Source organism: Pleurodeles waltl, chromosome 11 (assembly GCF_031143425.1).
Source record: "Pleurodeles waltl isolate 20211129_DDA chromosome 11, aPleWal1.hap1.20221129, whole genome shotgun sequence".
NCBI lineage: Eukaryota > Metazoa > Chordata > Amphibia > Caudata > Salamandridae > Pleurodeles > Pleurodeles waltl.
In genome coordinates, this window is record NC_090450.1 from 70,877,807 (window position 1) to 70,894,525 (window position 16,719).

At 42.6% G+C, this 16,719-nt stretch overlaps 1 protein-coding gene across 1 annotated transcript in view; it reads left to right on the plus strand.

Moving 5' to 3' along the window:
- Window positions 1–16,719, plus strand: part of CCDC150 (coiled-coil domain containing 150) — a 192,498-nt gene that overhangs the window by 153,909 nt on the left and 21,870 nt on the right. Inside the window, exon 26 of the mRNA XM_069213090.1 lies at window positions 390–476. Within this exon, the coding sequence (XP_069069191.1) occupies window positions 390–476 (87 nt within the window). The remainder of the gene's footprint in view (window positions 1–389; window positions 477–16,719) is intronic.

Consider the following 16,719-nt stretch of genomic DNA (forward strand, 5'->3'; position numbering starts at 1 on the left):
CCCAATGCAAGGTATTTCACTGGCATTTACCATCTGCAGATAGCAGGGATGGTGGGGCTTGGGGAGGCCACCATTGGCTATACCAGTCAGGGTCCCAGCCAGTGGGACAACATTGGCCTGACCACATGATGCTGGAGAAGGCAGGTGGCTAAATTCTAGCACTGTTTTAGCATGTGCAAATCTGCACCTTATAAAACCTCATCCCCTGGTTCTGCACCTTATAAGTTTGAGTAAATTTAAACTGGATGATTCGTAGTTGCTCAAAGCAATATCCCCTCTCCTAGGAGGATACAATTCCAGACAGCTCCTGATAATAGTCATAGCATTTGCTTACATAGTAAGTGGGTAAGCTTCATGAATGTGTCTGATACTTGCTTTTCTCTGCCCAGAGCCTGGAAGACACAGTGAAAAAACTGAAGAAATTTAAAGAGGCAGCAGAAAAGACACTGAAAGATGCCAGTGTGGAGTCTGAACAGGTATTGTATGTTAACGATTTATATCCCCAGTGAAGTCGCAAAGCACTAGTATTTGCAACATTCAACGTCATTTTGGAGTGCATGGTTGGTTGTAGTTAGTCCCATATGGTGTGTACACGGTGAGGTGCATGGTTTTGGAGATTTGCTCTAAAGATGGTGCAGTGCACCGCTGCGCATAGGCACGAAGAGCTGGGGAGAGTGTAAGAATTGACAAAGATGTGCATCTGCATACTTGCTGTTCCTTATCATTGTTTAGCCAACCGAGTATCTACTGTATGGAGCATCCCAGGAGCGGCTCAAGACCAACCCAGGAGTGTTGGAAAATCAGTCCCTGGAAGCACTGTTAAACAGCCTGCGAGTACCATCTGAAGGCCACTACATCGGGAGCCCTGTTATAAACAAAACAGGGTGTACAATGTATGAAGTCGCCAGTAACAAACATATGACAGAGCCAAGGAAGCTTTGTTAAGAACTCAGTGAGCACATGCTGGAGCCTGAAAGCACTGTTAAGAAACCAAGCAGCTCTGTTGAGCAATCAGTGTGTCCTACATAGAGTTAGCTGGGAACAAGATACCAAAACAAGACTGTATTGTGTTTCCTGGGAGAAAGGGAAGGTCAATCTCTAGAAGCATTCCAGAACAACCAAAGTATGCTGCTAAGCAACATGCGGAATAGCCAAGAGTGACAGGAATTAGATCCCAGGAAGCACAGCCCTGCATCCATTGATCACTCTAGTCATCCAGAAATTATAATATAACCAGTCCAGGAAGCACGGTTAAGAAAACACTGATTTTATATGTTAAGTCACCTGGAAGCAATAGATGTGGAATCCCTTGAAAGCACCGATAAGCACCGAGTTAAAACTCTATGAAACAACACCCATCAAAACATACTAAGCAATCAAAGACCATTAGAAAATAAGTCGCTGAATTGATATATGAAACTACCAGGAGCGATGTTCCTGAGTTGAAGAGTAATTGTTTTTTGTGTCTTGGTTTATCTTCTTCTGTCTGATGGTGTACTTTGTACACATGGTCAGGTTTGTTTGGGGGAATGTCAGTGATCTCTATTTGTACACATTCAGTTGTCACAGCTGAGGTTGAGAAGGCTTCTAGACTAAATCAACTGTTGCAAACTCTGAAACACTATGTAGTAGAACTGTAGACCAGGTCTCTTAGGAAGATCTTCATCTTTCAGGGCAATGTCCACTTTAGTAGAAATGGTTGTTACTTTTTTCTTTTTAGATTTAGACTTTTTATTCGATCCCTTCTCATCTTTTCAAAGGTGCCTGGCCCCTCCCTGCTGTCAGGTTCTTGGGTCCTTCCTCGTCCCTTTTCTAGAGGTTTGTATCTTGAATTTTAGTCAGCCATGCAATTGTCAGGAAGATCAGTTCTGTTATAAGGAGTATCTCTTTTGTGTGTGCTTACCTTTTTCCTGATATTGTGGATAGGGAGGCTAATACTCATCAGAATAGAGATGAGCGGGCCTTAAACCTTTATAGGTACCTAACTAGCACTGTCAGTAACTAATCTGATAGTGAGGCGATCTCATGGTAGAGGAACAGTTACTGCAGAGTGTAGTTTCTGTTCCTTTAACCTGCTCCTGTCTCATATCTTCAGCACTGCCCTTCTCTCTCATTTTGTTCTTACCTATAGTCTGGGAGGACTTATCGCTAGAGTAGACCCATATCAACCGAGCAACTTCTTACCCATCTCTCTGCTCCCCTATCCAGCCAAAGTGATTAAGAAGGCCATCAACAAGCAACTCACAACCCACCTCGAACTTCACCATCTTCTAGACAACACTCTGTCAGGATTTAGAAAGAATAACACCACCAAAACAGCACTCATCTTAGCCACCAGTGACATTTTAATCAACCTGGACCAAGGAGAAAGAGCAGCACCCATCCTGCTCAGCCTCTCCACGGCCTCCAACGCTGTCTCCAGCAAGACCCTCTGCTGAAGACTCTACGAGATTGGCATACAAGGATCCGCTCTGAAATGGATCTGTTCATTCCTCACAGGAAGAACCCAAAGGGTCAGGCTACCACCCTTCACATCAGAAATCAGGAAATTGATATGCAGAGTCACACAGGGATCATCCCTCAGCCCCACCCTTTTCAGCTTATACAAGAATCGCTCGTCAACATCATCCAATCACAACACGTCACCGTCACCTCCTATGCCACTGACACCCAACTCATCCTCTCCCTGACGGACAAGACAACCACAATCAGAACCAACTTCACCAACAGTGTGGCCATGGTAGCAGTCTGGATGCAAACTGACTGTCTGTAGTTCAACTCCGAGAAGACGGAAGTATTGGTCTTCAGCAACTATACCTCCCCATGGGACTACAACTGGTGGCTGTGGAAGCTAGGGCCAACACCTACAACTACAGACCTAACAGGAAATCTAGGGATCATCCTACACGACAAGCTCAACATGACTGCTCAAGTCAATGCAGTGTGCACCTCCTGCTTCCACATCCTATGCATGCTACAATAGTTCTTCCAATGGTTGCCTCTTAACACCATTCTACACCAGAATCTCTAGACAACTCCTACAAAGATTCCAGACCATCCAGAACACCGCTGCAAGACTCATATTCTACTTCACACGCCGCACCCACCTAACACCGCACCTCACTGACTCCCCTTTGACACGTGCAGCCATTTCAAACTTCTCATGCAAACCTGAAACGCCCTGCAAAATACAGGACCAGAGTACCTGAACAGCTGCATACACTTTCACCAACCCACCAGACACATGTGCTCTGCCTCATTCTCACTCACACATACACCCCGCATTCGCAAAAGCAACGTTGCTCATTCTCCTACATCACACTTAAAACATGGAACTGTCTCTCCAAATATATTGAGCTGTGTCAGCCAGTCTTTGATTGAGGTTAGATCAACACCTCTATTAACATTTCTTAGAATAATTTCTGAGGCTGTCATAATTGCCTGTGAATTACATACCCAATATCATTAACTGGTAAGGCTATGTGTTCTTGTTTGCTCTTCAGAACATCTAGAAACACAGGAGGTTTCCCGTGTATGGCTGTACATGTTTCCACAGATATAATTACCCAGATACTACAACATTTCGAGTTTGGTGTCATTCCTTTGGATCGGCATATGACCATCATCCTATGTATTTGGATATGCTGCATCCAGCTGGAGTGTGTTCTGTGCTACCAGGGAAGAGGGTTTCTGCTCTCTTTTGGGTAAATAACCCATTGTGGCATGTTTCGTTTTCATATTAATCCTAACAGTTGGAGGTCCTTTAGGTGTACTGATGGCTTCTACTCTCACTCTCTGTATAGCATATAGACATAGCAGTCTGAACAGTACTACCAGGTATTCTAAAGTTTCTCTAGTGATAGCTAGATTCAGGACATGCCTGAACTGATAGGTAGTGAACTTCATAAACATGGGTCATGGTTGCCCTATGGATACTCCAGTAAGACTCCCTCTGGACCTACAGATCTTATCTCAGGTGGCCAGTACTCCCTGTCAACATTCAACACAAGACTCTTCTACCTCTATGCATTTGATGCTGAAGTATTTGAAATCAAAGGTGTCCAGAATTTCTTATTAGACATTTAAGTTTCTCTTCATACAAGATCCGTCACATCAAGAGCCTCTGCATCACGAAGATGGTCTTCTTTTCAGTGTTCATATTTGAGGGGGCAGGAAGATGGAAGAAGCTGATAAATATTCTGCTGTACCAGAATCCTATGATGAGGAGCTGCCATCCATCCCAACAGCAAGCGCTGGCTGGCAACTCTTCCAGAGGGTCCAGGTATTCAGGTCCCTCCATCAGACCCACCAGATTCCTATCTCAGTTCCAGCTCCTCTTACTTCACCCGCTACAGACAAAAACAAGAAATCATGAGACTGTTGGAAGCAGAAGACTATATCAAGTGTCTGAGAAGAAGATGGTTGTCACAATTCTAACAATCAATTTAACGGCCGGTCAAGGAGACCACAGAAATCCCAAGACCCACAAGCTTCACTTCTTCTCTTTTCCAGGCACAATTCTTCTAATTGCAGAGAGTTGTCTGGCCTTTCTTCACCCACTTTGGTTTCCAAAACTTATGTCTGTGCTTGCTCTGCCAGAACCCGATTTTCTTGACATGATGTGGTGTCTCCAGTGTATGATATTGTTACCTTGGAGGAGGCTACCTGCAGAGCAGCTAAGACACTCAATATCATGGCTAAATCAATTGTGTTTGAAGCCTGTACTTTTTTGTGACATGCCAACACAAGCCACTAACTTCAGTAGTCCCAAAACAATGGAAACATAAAACTGCCATATACACTTTTGTACTCCTTCATTTATAATAAAACAGTAGAGAGGCACATAGAGAATACACCCCAGAGTCAGATCCATTATTTGCCTAAGAAAGTCTGCTTCTTTACTCCCTGGACGTTTTGGCAGCCAAGTAGTGCTACAATGTTCTGGGTTCTATTGCAACTGCACGCCAAAGACAGAAAGTAGAAGGAATGGACGCATTAGTAAATAATGACTTCCTGACCCAACCCCTGCTTCGATGGTTACCATCCTGTTATTTCTGAAAATTCTTTGGCTATTCACTTCATCTCCTTCCCGTGAAGAATCAAGATGAGTGTAAAGAGGAGTTTCAGAAACGCTTGATCCCATCAGGCTTTTAGCACTTAAAAGGACTCTGTAGATCTGTCATGGTCTGTCGAAGAGAAAATCCTCCTAGGTCAGATTCAAATTACTATATCCCTCTTCCCCATTGCCCCCCAACCCCTCTCTTTCTTGCTCACTCTGCCACAGCAAAATATCATGGCTATGCCATTCTCAAGATTATTTTTATTCACACGTCACATTGGTGAAGAAACCCAGAAGCCACCTGCAGGTAGGGCCCCCAGCTGTCAGGCAGGGACTCTTCCATCTTTCCGCCACTGCAGATTACCCCAAAAGTGCAGAGGTCATTGCTAGTTACTTTCCCTCATGGGAGATCATTCGATGTAAAAATAAATACATTAAAAAACAAAAAACAAAATTTGAGTGCTTTTAGCCATTAGATACAACTTCTGATGTGGTTCTTCACCATGCAGTATTCCATGAATGGTGTTGAAACGTGTTCTCCTGAATTGGTTAGCATGGAAGGTAAATACTCTTTCAGAACAACTGTGTTTGAATGAGTGTCCAGTTGGCAAAAGAGCAAGCGCATATGCTCTTGTTACTTATTTGAAACCAAAAATACAATGCACAATACAGACCAATCCTAGACATGAAGTATGTATGCCATCTAGTTGATAAAGAAAGAATAATTCAGGATGTTTGGCCATCCACCAGATTGTTCATGTCTTCATCAGGGAAACTGGATTACATCTGCCGACCCTCTATGACTCCTATCTTCTTAAATGAATGGATCACAGGAGATTCCTCATATTTCAGATAGACAAGTCACACTGCCAGCATAAGGTTCTTATCATCCATTCAGGCTAAGACCAGCACAAAGTATTTATGAAGTGCTGGGCAGTGGTTGTGGTGGCTCTGAAAAGAAAATGCATGTTTGTTTATATGGACATGTACAACTGATTGGTAAAAACAGTTTGTTTTAAAAGTTAACATGACATCCAGTCTCCTCTAGATCTAGTCTCTGATCTGGTTGTGCAGATAAGCTTGTACAAGTCCATATTATAGCAAATTCAGGTCATCCAGGATCTTGGAACATCACTGGACATAAAAGGTGCTGGAGTGTTTCCTTTAGGGGCTAATCATCTATCTAATTGAAGATTCAGCTCCTGTAAAGTATTGCAATTCCAACGCTGAACCTAGCCCCCTCACCACTGTCAGAACGTTGTCACGCGTTTCATTTTTCCATACACTAAGCTTTACATGTGTCTTAATAAGGGATGTTTAGAGGATCTATGGTTCCAAACTACTTATCTGATGGAAACTTCTAGTTGCAGAATCCTTACCTTCCAACTCTCTCTCAGGCGTCTGAAAGGATCTCGAAGATTTTCGTGAGCAGTACCCCTGCTTGCCGTGAGGTGGCGTTGATCGGCTAAGCATCCGTCGTCGGCATAGTCCACGCCGGATATGAAACGCTGACGTTGGTTCTTTTCTTTTCCGCGCCAGCAAGCAATTATCCGAAGAGATCTATCCCTCAGTCAATGTTTGACTGGGTTTTTTTCAACTTCTTTGTCAAGACTTTTTTGAGTTTCTATACTCAAAGGATGTTATCTAGGAAGACCGGATTCAAGCCTTGCGGTTCCGGTCATTGGGTGAAATCGGTGACAGATCAGCAACTCACTTGCCTTTGGTGTTTGGAGCGCGCCCACTACCCAAAGTCGTGCTCAGTGTGTCGGGCCATCAATCTGAAAATTTTGAAGGGGCGGTTCCTAAACCTGATGGCAGGCTGACACACAGAAATCTTCCGGGTCCACTCTGATGCGTGGGGAGAATTCAAAGGTGAGAAATCTGCTGCTAGATTATGTCTCTGCCACATAACGTGTTACCAAAGGTAAGTAACTTGTTCAAGAAAGGGAAGAAAGGTTTTAAATTATTATTCACTTTTTCCCTTGGTGGGTCATGAAGACAACTATGCCATAAGAAGCCTCGTTTCAGAAAATGTCTGACTTTAACCATAGTAATGAACACTTACGTAGTGGGAGGAAGGGCCACATGAGCAAAGTCTTCACTCAAGGGATACGGTCCCTAAGAGAGCAACTAAACCGCCTCACTTTGTTGGAATTGATGGCAGTGCACCAAGGCCTGAAATTCATCCTACGATAACGACATCATGCATTTAGTGACAACCGAGTAACTCAACAGGAGTGAACTATCTCAGTAAACACATTGGCATCGGGTCCAAAGTGGTGTTGGGAATCGGCAAGGAACATATCACTGACCGCAGTACATCTCCTAACTTTGGGAAACTGCTGAGCTCTGCAAACATCTCTCCGCTAGAGCACCAAGGGGAACTTAATGACAATACTGGAAGACATGTTTCAAGTCTGGTGAATTCTTCATCTCTATTTGTTCATCACTGCAAGAAACGCAAAATGCCTTTGCATCCAGCTGCCCTGAGACACAGTCCATAGGGAATGCCCATTGTTATAGACTGGTTGAGGACACTCACTTACACCATTCTGCCAAGCCTGTATTTTCTGAGAGTGATCAACAAATTGAGGCAGTCCACAGGTACTGTGATAATCATTGCTCTAGAGTGGGCAAGACACTGGTGATATCCTGATGTTCTTCATCAGACATTACGACGACACAGAAGGCTTCTGTGCACGCTGGGCATTTTAAAGAGATGCCAGTTCCAGTATCCCATTGTATGATTGCCAACGTCTGCTGCAAGAGGCTCCCACCACAGTTGGAGCAGAATGAACAGCAGACAAAATTAGTGAATTAAGACCAGTGCTGTCTCAGGCACAAGGATATGATAGAGAGCACGGTTTGCCAAAGGCTGCGGAACTGGAGGATGATATATCCTGTTGAGATGTTTGGGAAAAGAGGTCCAAGGTCACCAGATATGGTTGATGACAATAATAATGTTTTTTTTAATTATTTATTGGTATTTATTGCATTCACCATTGAGTAAACAAAATGTAACATTTACAAATGGTGAATTTGTAGCCATTTTACAATTCTCTACCAACATTGACAAGATTTTGGATGCAAATCTTAAATTACCATGAAGGTGGTATCAAGAGAGAGTAAGGATAACCAACATCAGTATGATTGTCTACAGCAAATTACTATATCCTGTCTTGTTTAATGTCCATCAAATATGTGTGTGGCACTAAGGAAAGCCAAACAAAAACAGTAACATTTGAAGTTCTCTGACTGGTAGAGAGAGTGGGAGCCACTTGTGTTATGTAGACGAGAGTGGTAAGGACAAATTATACATGTATAGGTTACTCTCTAATAGTGGTCCACCCAGAAATGGGGGGAAAGGGGTTAGCAGCATAATACCCCCCCCCCCAGGCTGCAATGGCAGAGGGGGGTCAGCAGCCCAATATGAATGTCTTGTTGTGGTGGGCGTGAAAAATATGCAAGTAATTCGGGGGCTTAAGCCAATCAGTCTCCCGAATCATCGTGGGTGGCATTACCGTCTGGTGGGGGTGGGTTCATTTTATCAAATATTTTGACCACATACATATCCCTTATAGTGCTTGTGGCGTTACCTCCTCGTATCCTGCAGTTGTGCATCATGGCATCTGCTTCCGCAAGGCCCATTTGTGAGTCACCCGGAGCCAGCACTCCAGTGTGGAGGGCTGAGGAGCTTTCCATGCTATGGCAATTAATCTCTTTAAAACTGCTAATTCCAAGTCAACTAGCCTTAAGTAGCGCTTTGTGCGCTTGGTTTGTTTCGTGATTCCCAGAAGATAGAGGCGAGGGTCCAGGGGGAGCTGGACATCAGTTATCGCCGATAAGTGTTCCAGGACCTGGGTCCAGGTGTGCATTAATGGCGGCACTCCCGGACCATGTGGAGAAATGCATAGCTCCTGTAATCCTTGGAAGGATTTTAAGGTCCCATTGCACCCAAGTGAGCAATTCCAGCATCCCACCATTGAAAAGAATCACAAGCGGTCAGCAGATCCTTCATGGCCGGAACGCACCATAGAGGTAACTGTGGTGCATAGGGTGTCCATGCATGCCTATGTTGGATGGAGCGGTTCCAGACCAGCTTGGCTACTCAAGTAAGCATACCTAATCCTCTAGCCGGCTCCCCCTGGTGTGAACAGCTATTCTAATACATCTTTGTCCCTCACGTCTGCTGAACCAGGTCACCCTCTATCATCTTGTCTCCGGTTAGCCACCGTATGGGCCACTGCAGTTGTGCAACTGCAAAGTATAATTCCAGGTCCGAGACTGCAAGACCCTCACCTCACCCATCTCCTCCGGCATAGGGCGCTGCAGGAGGCCGATCGCCACCCATTTCCTCACGGGTCCCCAAACCTATTCCAACTCTAGGCTCTTCAGAGACTTGAAGATGGATCTAGCAGGTATCACCAGCAGGGCTGCAAAGGAATAGAGGAGCCGCAGGAAATCACCATTTTGGTCACCAAGGCTCTGCCCATAGGTGAGAGGGGGAGTGGGATCCAGAAGTTCATGAATTGGCGAATCGCATTCAGGACTTTGCCAAGATTGCCATCGAGCAGGTCTCCCTCAGAATGATAGATATTAATGTTGAGGTACCAAAAGGTATCAAAGGACCATGGGAGGCGCCCTGTTCCTTGTTTTACTCGGAATTCCAATTCAGTCCGGCTAAAGGAGAGAATACAGGATTTGCCCCAACTGACCTTAAGTCCAGTCAAGTCTCCGAAGCGGTCCAGTTGACAATAATAACAGTGATGACAATCAGTAGGTAGCTAAAGATGGCCAGGCAGTCTACCACAGAGGACTCTAAATGAACCCAGTTTAGAGTGCAGAAGTGTGTATGTCAGGAGCTAGCAAGTAGGAGTTCACCACCAAATGATATTAATAGGTTTAATTTCTTAACAGAAAAGGCATCAGAGCGATTCAGTATGTCCTTGACTGTGGTTGAGAAGTCTTGTTTTCTTTTTGACTTTCAAGAGAAATCTCACAGAAGTGCTAAGTCAATACCTGTGAAAGATCATCTGTTGGAGGAGGGCCTAGCACTGATGCAGAATCCTGCCATTGCCTCTGTAAATTTTGCAAGAAAAAATAAAAGGCTACCAGTGATTATGTAGGAAGTCTTTTAAATCCGGAACGTACTGATCCAGTGACTTCAGTAGCCCCACAAAGGAGGTCTAGGAATCCTTCATCTCCATGTACAGCAGCCACAGATAGGGAGAGAAGGAAATGGGTCTCTATGGGGAAGAGAGTTAATTTGTTGGTGGATGATGCAGTTAAGATTGCCAATGTATCAGCAGTAGTGGCAAGATGTGATGTGTGGTGCTGTGGAGCAATACGGCACTGTTTTTACAGAAGTTGCCAGAGGCAGATGGAGAAAAGGCTCAGGCAATATTCAAAAATGGAGAGCAAGCATCTTCTTCATTGATAGATGCAGCAACAGATGCTTCAACATGCTCATTTGGAAGTGCAGCAGTCATGATGAGGTATGGCTGGATAAAAAGCACATTGTTTAGACAAGAGGTTCAGTCACGTATAATGAACATTCCATTGCCATTTTACGTCAACAATGTGTTCAGAAGAAGGTAGATGAGGCTCTTCAGAAAATAAAAGCTGACACTGAGACAGCTTGTTTTCTAAAGATTTTGCTGAGTAAGCAGCCTTATAGAGGTTTTGGAAGGCAGTATCAGAGACAAGCTCAGGGACACCAAAGTACTTTTTTACATCCCTACAGGCAATATGGGTCTTATGGACAGCACACAATATCAAAGACAACAGAGAGAACAAGGGTATAGGTGGGACCAAGGTAGAGTGCGTAGAGGAAGTCAGCCCTCAAGATTTAAAGGGAAAAAAGGTAGATCATGACTTGCTAGGAAGATCAAGTTCAGCTGACAGCGGGAGGAAGAACGCAATTTTATTTCAAACGTTGGCGGCAAATAACATCAGACAATGGGCTTTGGAAATTGCAAGACACATTCATGCATTGGAGGTTCTGGAGGAACCTCCATCTGTCACATCAACAAAAGAGAAACCCAGACATTTGAAGGAGTTGATGAAGGTGATTTAAAAAATGAATGGAAAAGGCAGCCATTGAGAGGGTGCCAGTGGAGAAGAAATATGAAGGCTTCTATGCAAGATTCTTTCTTTCTTATTTTAATGTAATTTGGAGAGTGGCGTTCACTTTTAGATCTAAGGAAGTTGAACGCATTTATACAGAAACAAAGTTTCTATATGATTACGTTTCTGGAAAGCCTTACATTTATAAAGAAAGAGGATTGTCTCAGTTAATAGAGCAGAAAGATGCACATTTCATAAGAAACACAGAAAACATCTCCAGTTCATGGTAGATGGTCAACATTTCAATTTTAAAGCGCTACCTTTTGAAGGAGAGTCTTGGCCTATGCTGAATGTGAGATGTTGGCACCCCAGTGTTTTGATTTAGAAGCACAGTGGTTCCCAAAGTGGAAATGTGCATAAACTGCCCAGTGAAAGTTAATGGTACTGCATATTGTTCATACGGTACGCCATACACAACATTATGACACAGTGGGGTTAATATGGGTTGGTCATGGAGTGGGCTGAGACACAGGGATGGGTGCTTGTCAGGAGAAGTCCACCATGCCAATCATTTCTGCATGACAGCCTTTTGCAGTATAGCACATGTATTGTTAATCCAGATGCATGATAATGCTGATGAATGTACATCCACTGTTATAAGTATAACATAAGTTCAGTATCTCGCATTTTCACAAAGTGTACGACTCTAATAGCAGCTTATTTAAGGAAAAAGGGGTCTGGACTACAGAAGGCAAAAAACATGACCAGTTTTACAGAGGAGGTGCTTTTGAATTTGGCTCTAGCTCATCAACAAGAGGAAATCAAATCTGCAACTCGGAGAACTGGTGTTTCTAGGTGGAGGACTGTAACAGAAAGCACGGTGTTTCCGTCTCAGGATAGAGGCATGAAGTTAATGAAGAAAGTGTCTTCTTTGATGGGACAAGAAAGGGGAAAAGGATTCAGTTAGGATGCTCTGAAGCCTACAATGAGGAAGGGCTTGTTCAACGGGCAGTTAAGCAAGCAGTGACAATAGGTGAATGGAGAATGGGAAGACTTAGTCCAGATAATCCGCTAATAGCGAAGGCAGTTCATTGGTGGATACACAAGAGAATGTTTACAAGTACTGAAAGCTAAAACAGCATAGATGTCCCAGACTACTGAAGCTTCTATGGTAGGTAGGGGATGTCATCTACACAGGATGCATGTAATGTGTTTGTGGTCAAAAATATAGCTGCAGATGCTCATAAATATTTTGGACTTGCGAGCAGTCAGACTAGCATCAAAAGCTTTTTGAAATGTAGTGAAAGGTTGTCATGTTATGAAGAGAACAGACAATGCAACAAATGTATTGTATTCAAAAGCAAGAAGAAAGTAGTTGAATGATGCCCTCTGAGGAATCACAAAAGATTTGGAACTGGGGAATCCACAACAATGTAATGCTGATGGCAGGACAACGAAGAAGCAGATCGGGTGAGCAGATAATGTGTGGATACACACGAATGGGAGAAGGACTCAAGGCAATTGAATTTAATGTTTCAGAGATAGGGAAAACCAGTCTGTGACATGTTTGCGATGGATCACCATCATAAATGCAGGAGGTTTGCGAGCAGATGGTTTTGCCCAGGAACTCAAGGCAATGCATTTCCAATAAACTAGACTGGAAAGTTTGTGTATGCATGTCCACCAATTTTGGCCTCATCCACATTAGTGTGTAGAAAATCCTGTGTAATTCACAGCGAATGTTCAGCTACTCACAAACCATAAGGAACCAATACTGCACCACAACCCAGAATCGCTCCACCTAACAGCATGGCTCACCAAGTCCTAGATGTTGGTCATTTGAGCATTACAGAGGATTGTAGGGAGGTTTTAAGAAAAGCAAGCGCTCCATCAACAATGAAAACCTAGAATTTGAAAGGGCACATAGGAAGGAACTGGATCCATCTAATATGGGGTCTCATGACTTTTTTACCTTATTTATTGCATCTGGAAGAGTACAGGTTGTCCATTAAGTCAGTGAAAGTGCATTTAGAAGCAATGTTGAGATTTCTATGATCTCTAAATCAGGAGACATTGTATTCTCAGAGTATGATAAAGGAATTTATGAATGGATTGTTCAGAAAGTTTCCTCCAGTTAAAATACAAGCTCCAGAATAGGAGTTGAATACTGTATTAGCGACTTTGATGGAATCGTCATTTGAACCAATCCATAGAGCAACATTGAACCATTTAACATGGAAAACTGATTTCTTATTATCAATCACAACAGCAAGAAGAGAGTGAGTGAGATACAGGCTCTATGTTGTAAAGAACCATATTTAAGTTTTAAAAAGGATGCAGTGACAGTTATGGCAATCCAAATTTTATTCCAACGGTACCAACTAAATTTCACATGCGGCAGAAGATTACTTTACCAACATTCTTTGCAAATCAGCTGAAAGGGCATTGCCTTCATCATACATTATGAGATACCTAAAGTTTTACTTGCATGCATCAAAGATTATACTTAAAACGGGTCAACTCTTTGTGCCTTTTGTATTGGGATTTAAAGGGCATGCCGGGTCGAAACAGACTATTGTAAAATGGATTACAGCATATATTACAGGTCATGATGCCATGTAAAGATAATTTGAAGGAAGAGTTAAAGCACAATCAACAAGAGCAATGGCAGCAACAAAAGCTTTTTATGCATGAGTTTCCTTGGATGACAATTGTAAAGCTGCTACGTGGAAAACAGCTCAAGCTTTTGTAAAGCATTATTGCTTTGACATTCATACAAGTAAAGAGGCTGCAATGGGACAAACAGTTCTCAGGAGTTTGTTTGTTCGAGTTAAGCCTCATCCCTCCCTCACTTATTGTAAGATGGCATTGCTTTGTTAGTCTGTATTCAAGTATGATTATCTATGAAAGATCCAATGTTAGAGAAGGAAATGTGTTACTTACCTGTAACTCCAGTTCTCCAGCATTGCCATCTTTCATAGATTCACATGCAACCCATCAACCTCCTGTTGTAATGAGGCTTTCAATGTTGAGGTAAATATTGTGGTTTAGAAAATCTGACCGCTCGAAGCTTCAGTCAAGGGAACTGCTGGGTGTAGTGGGTTCTGATTGGTTGGAGTATGGGTTATATAATAATGTGGATAGGAAGGAAAAGGTTACATTGTTTTTTTTTTTTCAATGTTAATGAGTGCACTTATGCATATACTGCTGTTTGTAAAGGTACAGGGGATTCCCAGTTTAATGACTGAGTCAAACGTGAACCTATGAAAGAAACCAACGCTGGAGAACTGGAATTACAGGTAAGTAACTAAGGACTTGATTTAGATTTTGGGGGAGGGGTTACTTCATCACAACAGTGAACGATATCCCGTCAGCCAAAATCTAAATCCCATTATAGCCTATGGAATTTAGATTTTGGGGAACGGGATATCTGTCACCGTTGTGACCGAGTAATCCCTCCGCCAAACTCTAATTCAGGCCCTTATTTCCTTATTTTACATAATGACCCTCCCATAAGTTATGTTTAAAAACAAACGCTGCACTGAAGGATAAGAAATCTGACACCATTTGGAATTCTTGAATGTGCAAGGTCAGAGCTGACGCTGCAGGTGTGTGTACTTGTGCACATCTTATTTTCATGTTTTATGTTTTTACAAATATTAAAACACTTGTGTTCAGTCAAATGTCATGCTTGACTAATTTGACAAATAAGATGTATTTTGTATTTTAAAAGCTTCAGAAGACATTGGTTCTTGAAGGCATTTTTTCATTAACTTCACTTTTTTCGTATATGAAAAATATTAGATAAATTGTTCCAGGGATTCTGCACATATGCAGATATTCTACCTGTTATGGATTAAGAGAGAATACTTATGACAGACAACTAGAATTACAGGTAAGTAACTTTTACATTCAGCATTGCTTGCAAAATGTCTTCCGTTGCAACCTTTGCATGCCCCTGAGTTTTTGAAGCTCAGATAGACTTCAGAGAGAATCCAGGTCACTCATATTTGCATGTGCAGTCTGTCTATTTTTATACTGTTTATCAGAACACTGTACAAAGGCTCTCTAAAATTTGTTGATAAGATCCTTTTTTTCCAGAATCTTAGATGGCTCTCATTACCAAAGATACGTTTTTTTTATTTATTCTTTAATAGCATGATACACTTTCCAGCGGGATCACAGTTCTAATATTATAGGTTGAAGTGACACATCATTTTGGTATCCTGAAGTTATTTTAAATTATTGTTAAAACAGCAGCTAGAAAATGTGTTCCGGTATTAGTTTATATTCATTCATCCTGGCATTCAAAAGAAACCAAATTGGATCTGCTTTTCTCTATCACCCACGATACAAAGCAGCAAATCTGGTGGGCACTTCAGATGTGGCTAGGCTAAGAGGGCTGCTAAAAACCTTCAAGGCTCACACTGTGCCTATACTTCTTAGGGTCTAAGAAATACAGCACAACTTGTGGAGTCCCTCTCCTATGAATGTCACATGTTCTTGGCACCTGTAAGCCTTCTTCATGGTGGGTAACAGGCAGGGTTTAGCCTTCCAGTCTGTGAATCAATATTTGCCAGCTCTGCAGTCAGAAATCTCCTTTTGGGATTTATTGTTGAGAGTCCATATCCATGTTGTGACACTGAGTCCATTGCTCAACAAACCACCCTCCTGCATCTACTTGAAAAGTAGTTCATGGGGGGTCCAAGAGTGCAGGCGGGGTAACACTAGACATCAAAAAGTAACTACTGCTAGCCTATGGTAATTCCTAGCATAAACCCTTCAGGCATAAATAACCATCCTCAATTCTCTAATTAGGTGTCATTTGCTTAGCTGATGTCCGCTTGGGAGCAGATTACTTTAGATCAGTGGGTCCTTCATGTTACTTTTTTGTTAGGGGTGTTACTGACTGTTCATTCGAAATGCTTCCCCAATAAGACTGAGTTGTGACATAACTTTTTAACAGTTCCTTTGAAAGGGTGAACGATAGGTAGAGCAAGAAAGGCTCTTACTATTTCTATTTTGGTGCAAACGGAGGGCGGAGTCTGGAGGTATACTGTATAATTAAAATGGTTAACCCAACCCAGATTATGCAATTGGGAGAGACTTTGTTGATGTGCATGGCTCTCCATGGTGCATATTTTGACATCCCCTGCACATGAAACACCATCATTTCTTCTAAATCATGTTAATAGATGACCAAAATCAAAGGTGGATAATTACCCTTCTCTTTAGGCTTACTTATTGACTATGGATGATCACCAAGATGCAAACGAGTAAGCCTGTGAGAAATCCAGTCTTGAACAATCATTGCCACGCTATTGAGATTGAGGCAGTTTCGGGACAGTTGCACATGCCCATGTAAAGGCAATAGCCTTAATGAAATGCTAGGCAGGCTAGTCTCCTCCAGCTTTTCCATGTCCCATGCTTATCTTGTGGTTCATTCTCAGCAATAGGCTCTTCATATCCTCTCGAAGCAGGTCTCAATTTCTCTTTCGGTTTTAATTATGTTTGGCAACACCCAATGATATGTGACCCAAAGGGGTCTTTTTTTCCCACTATGATTAGTCATTATCGGTCATGAAAGAGGCCTC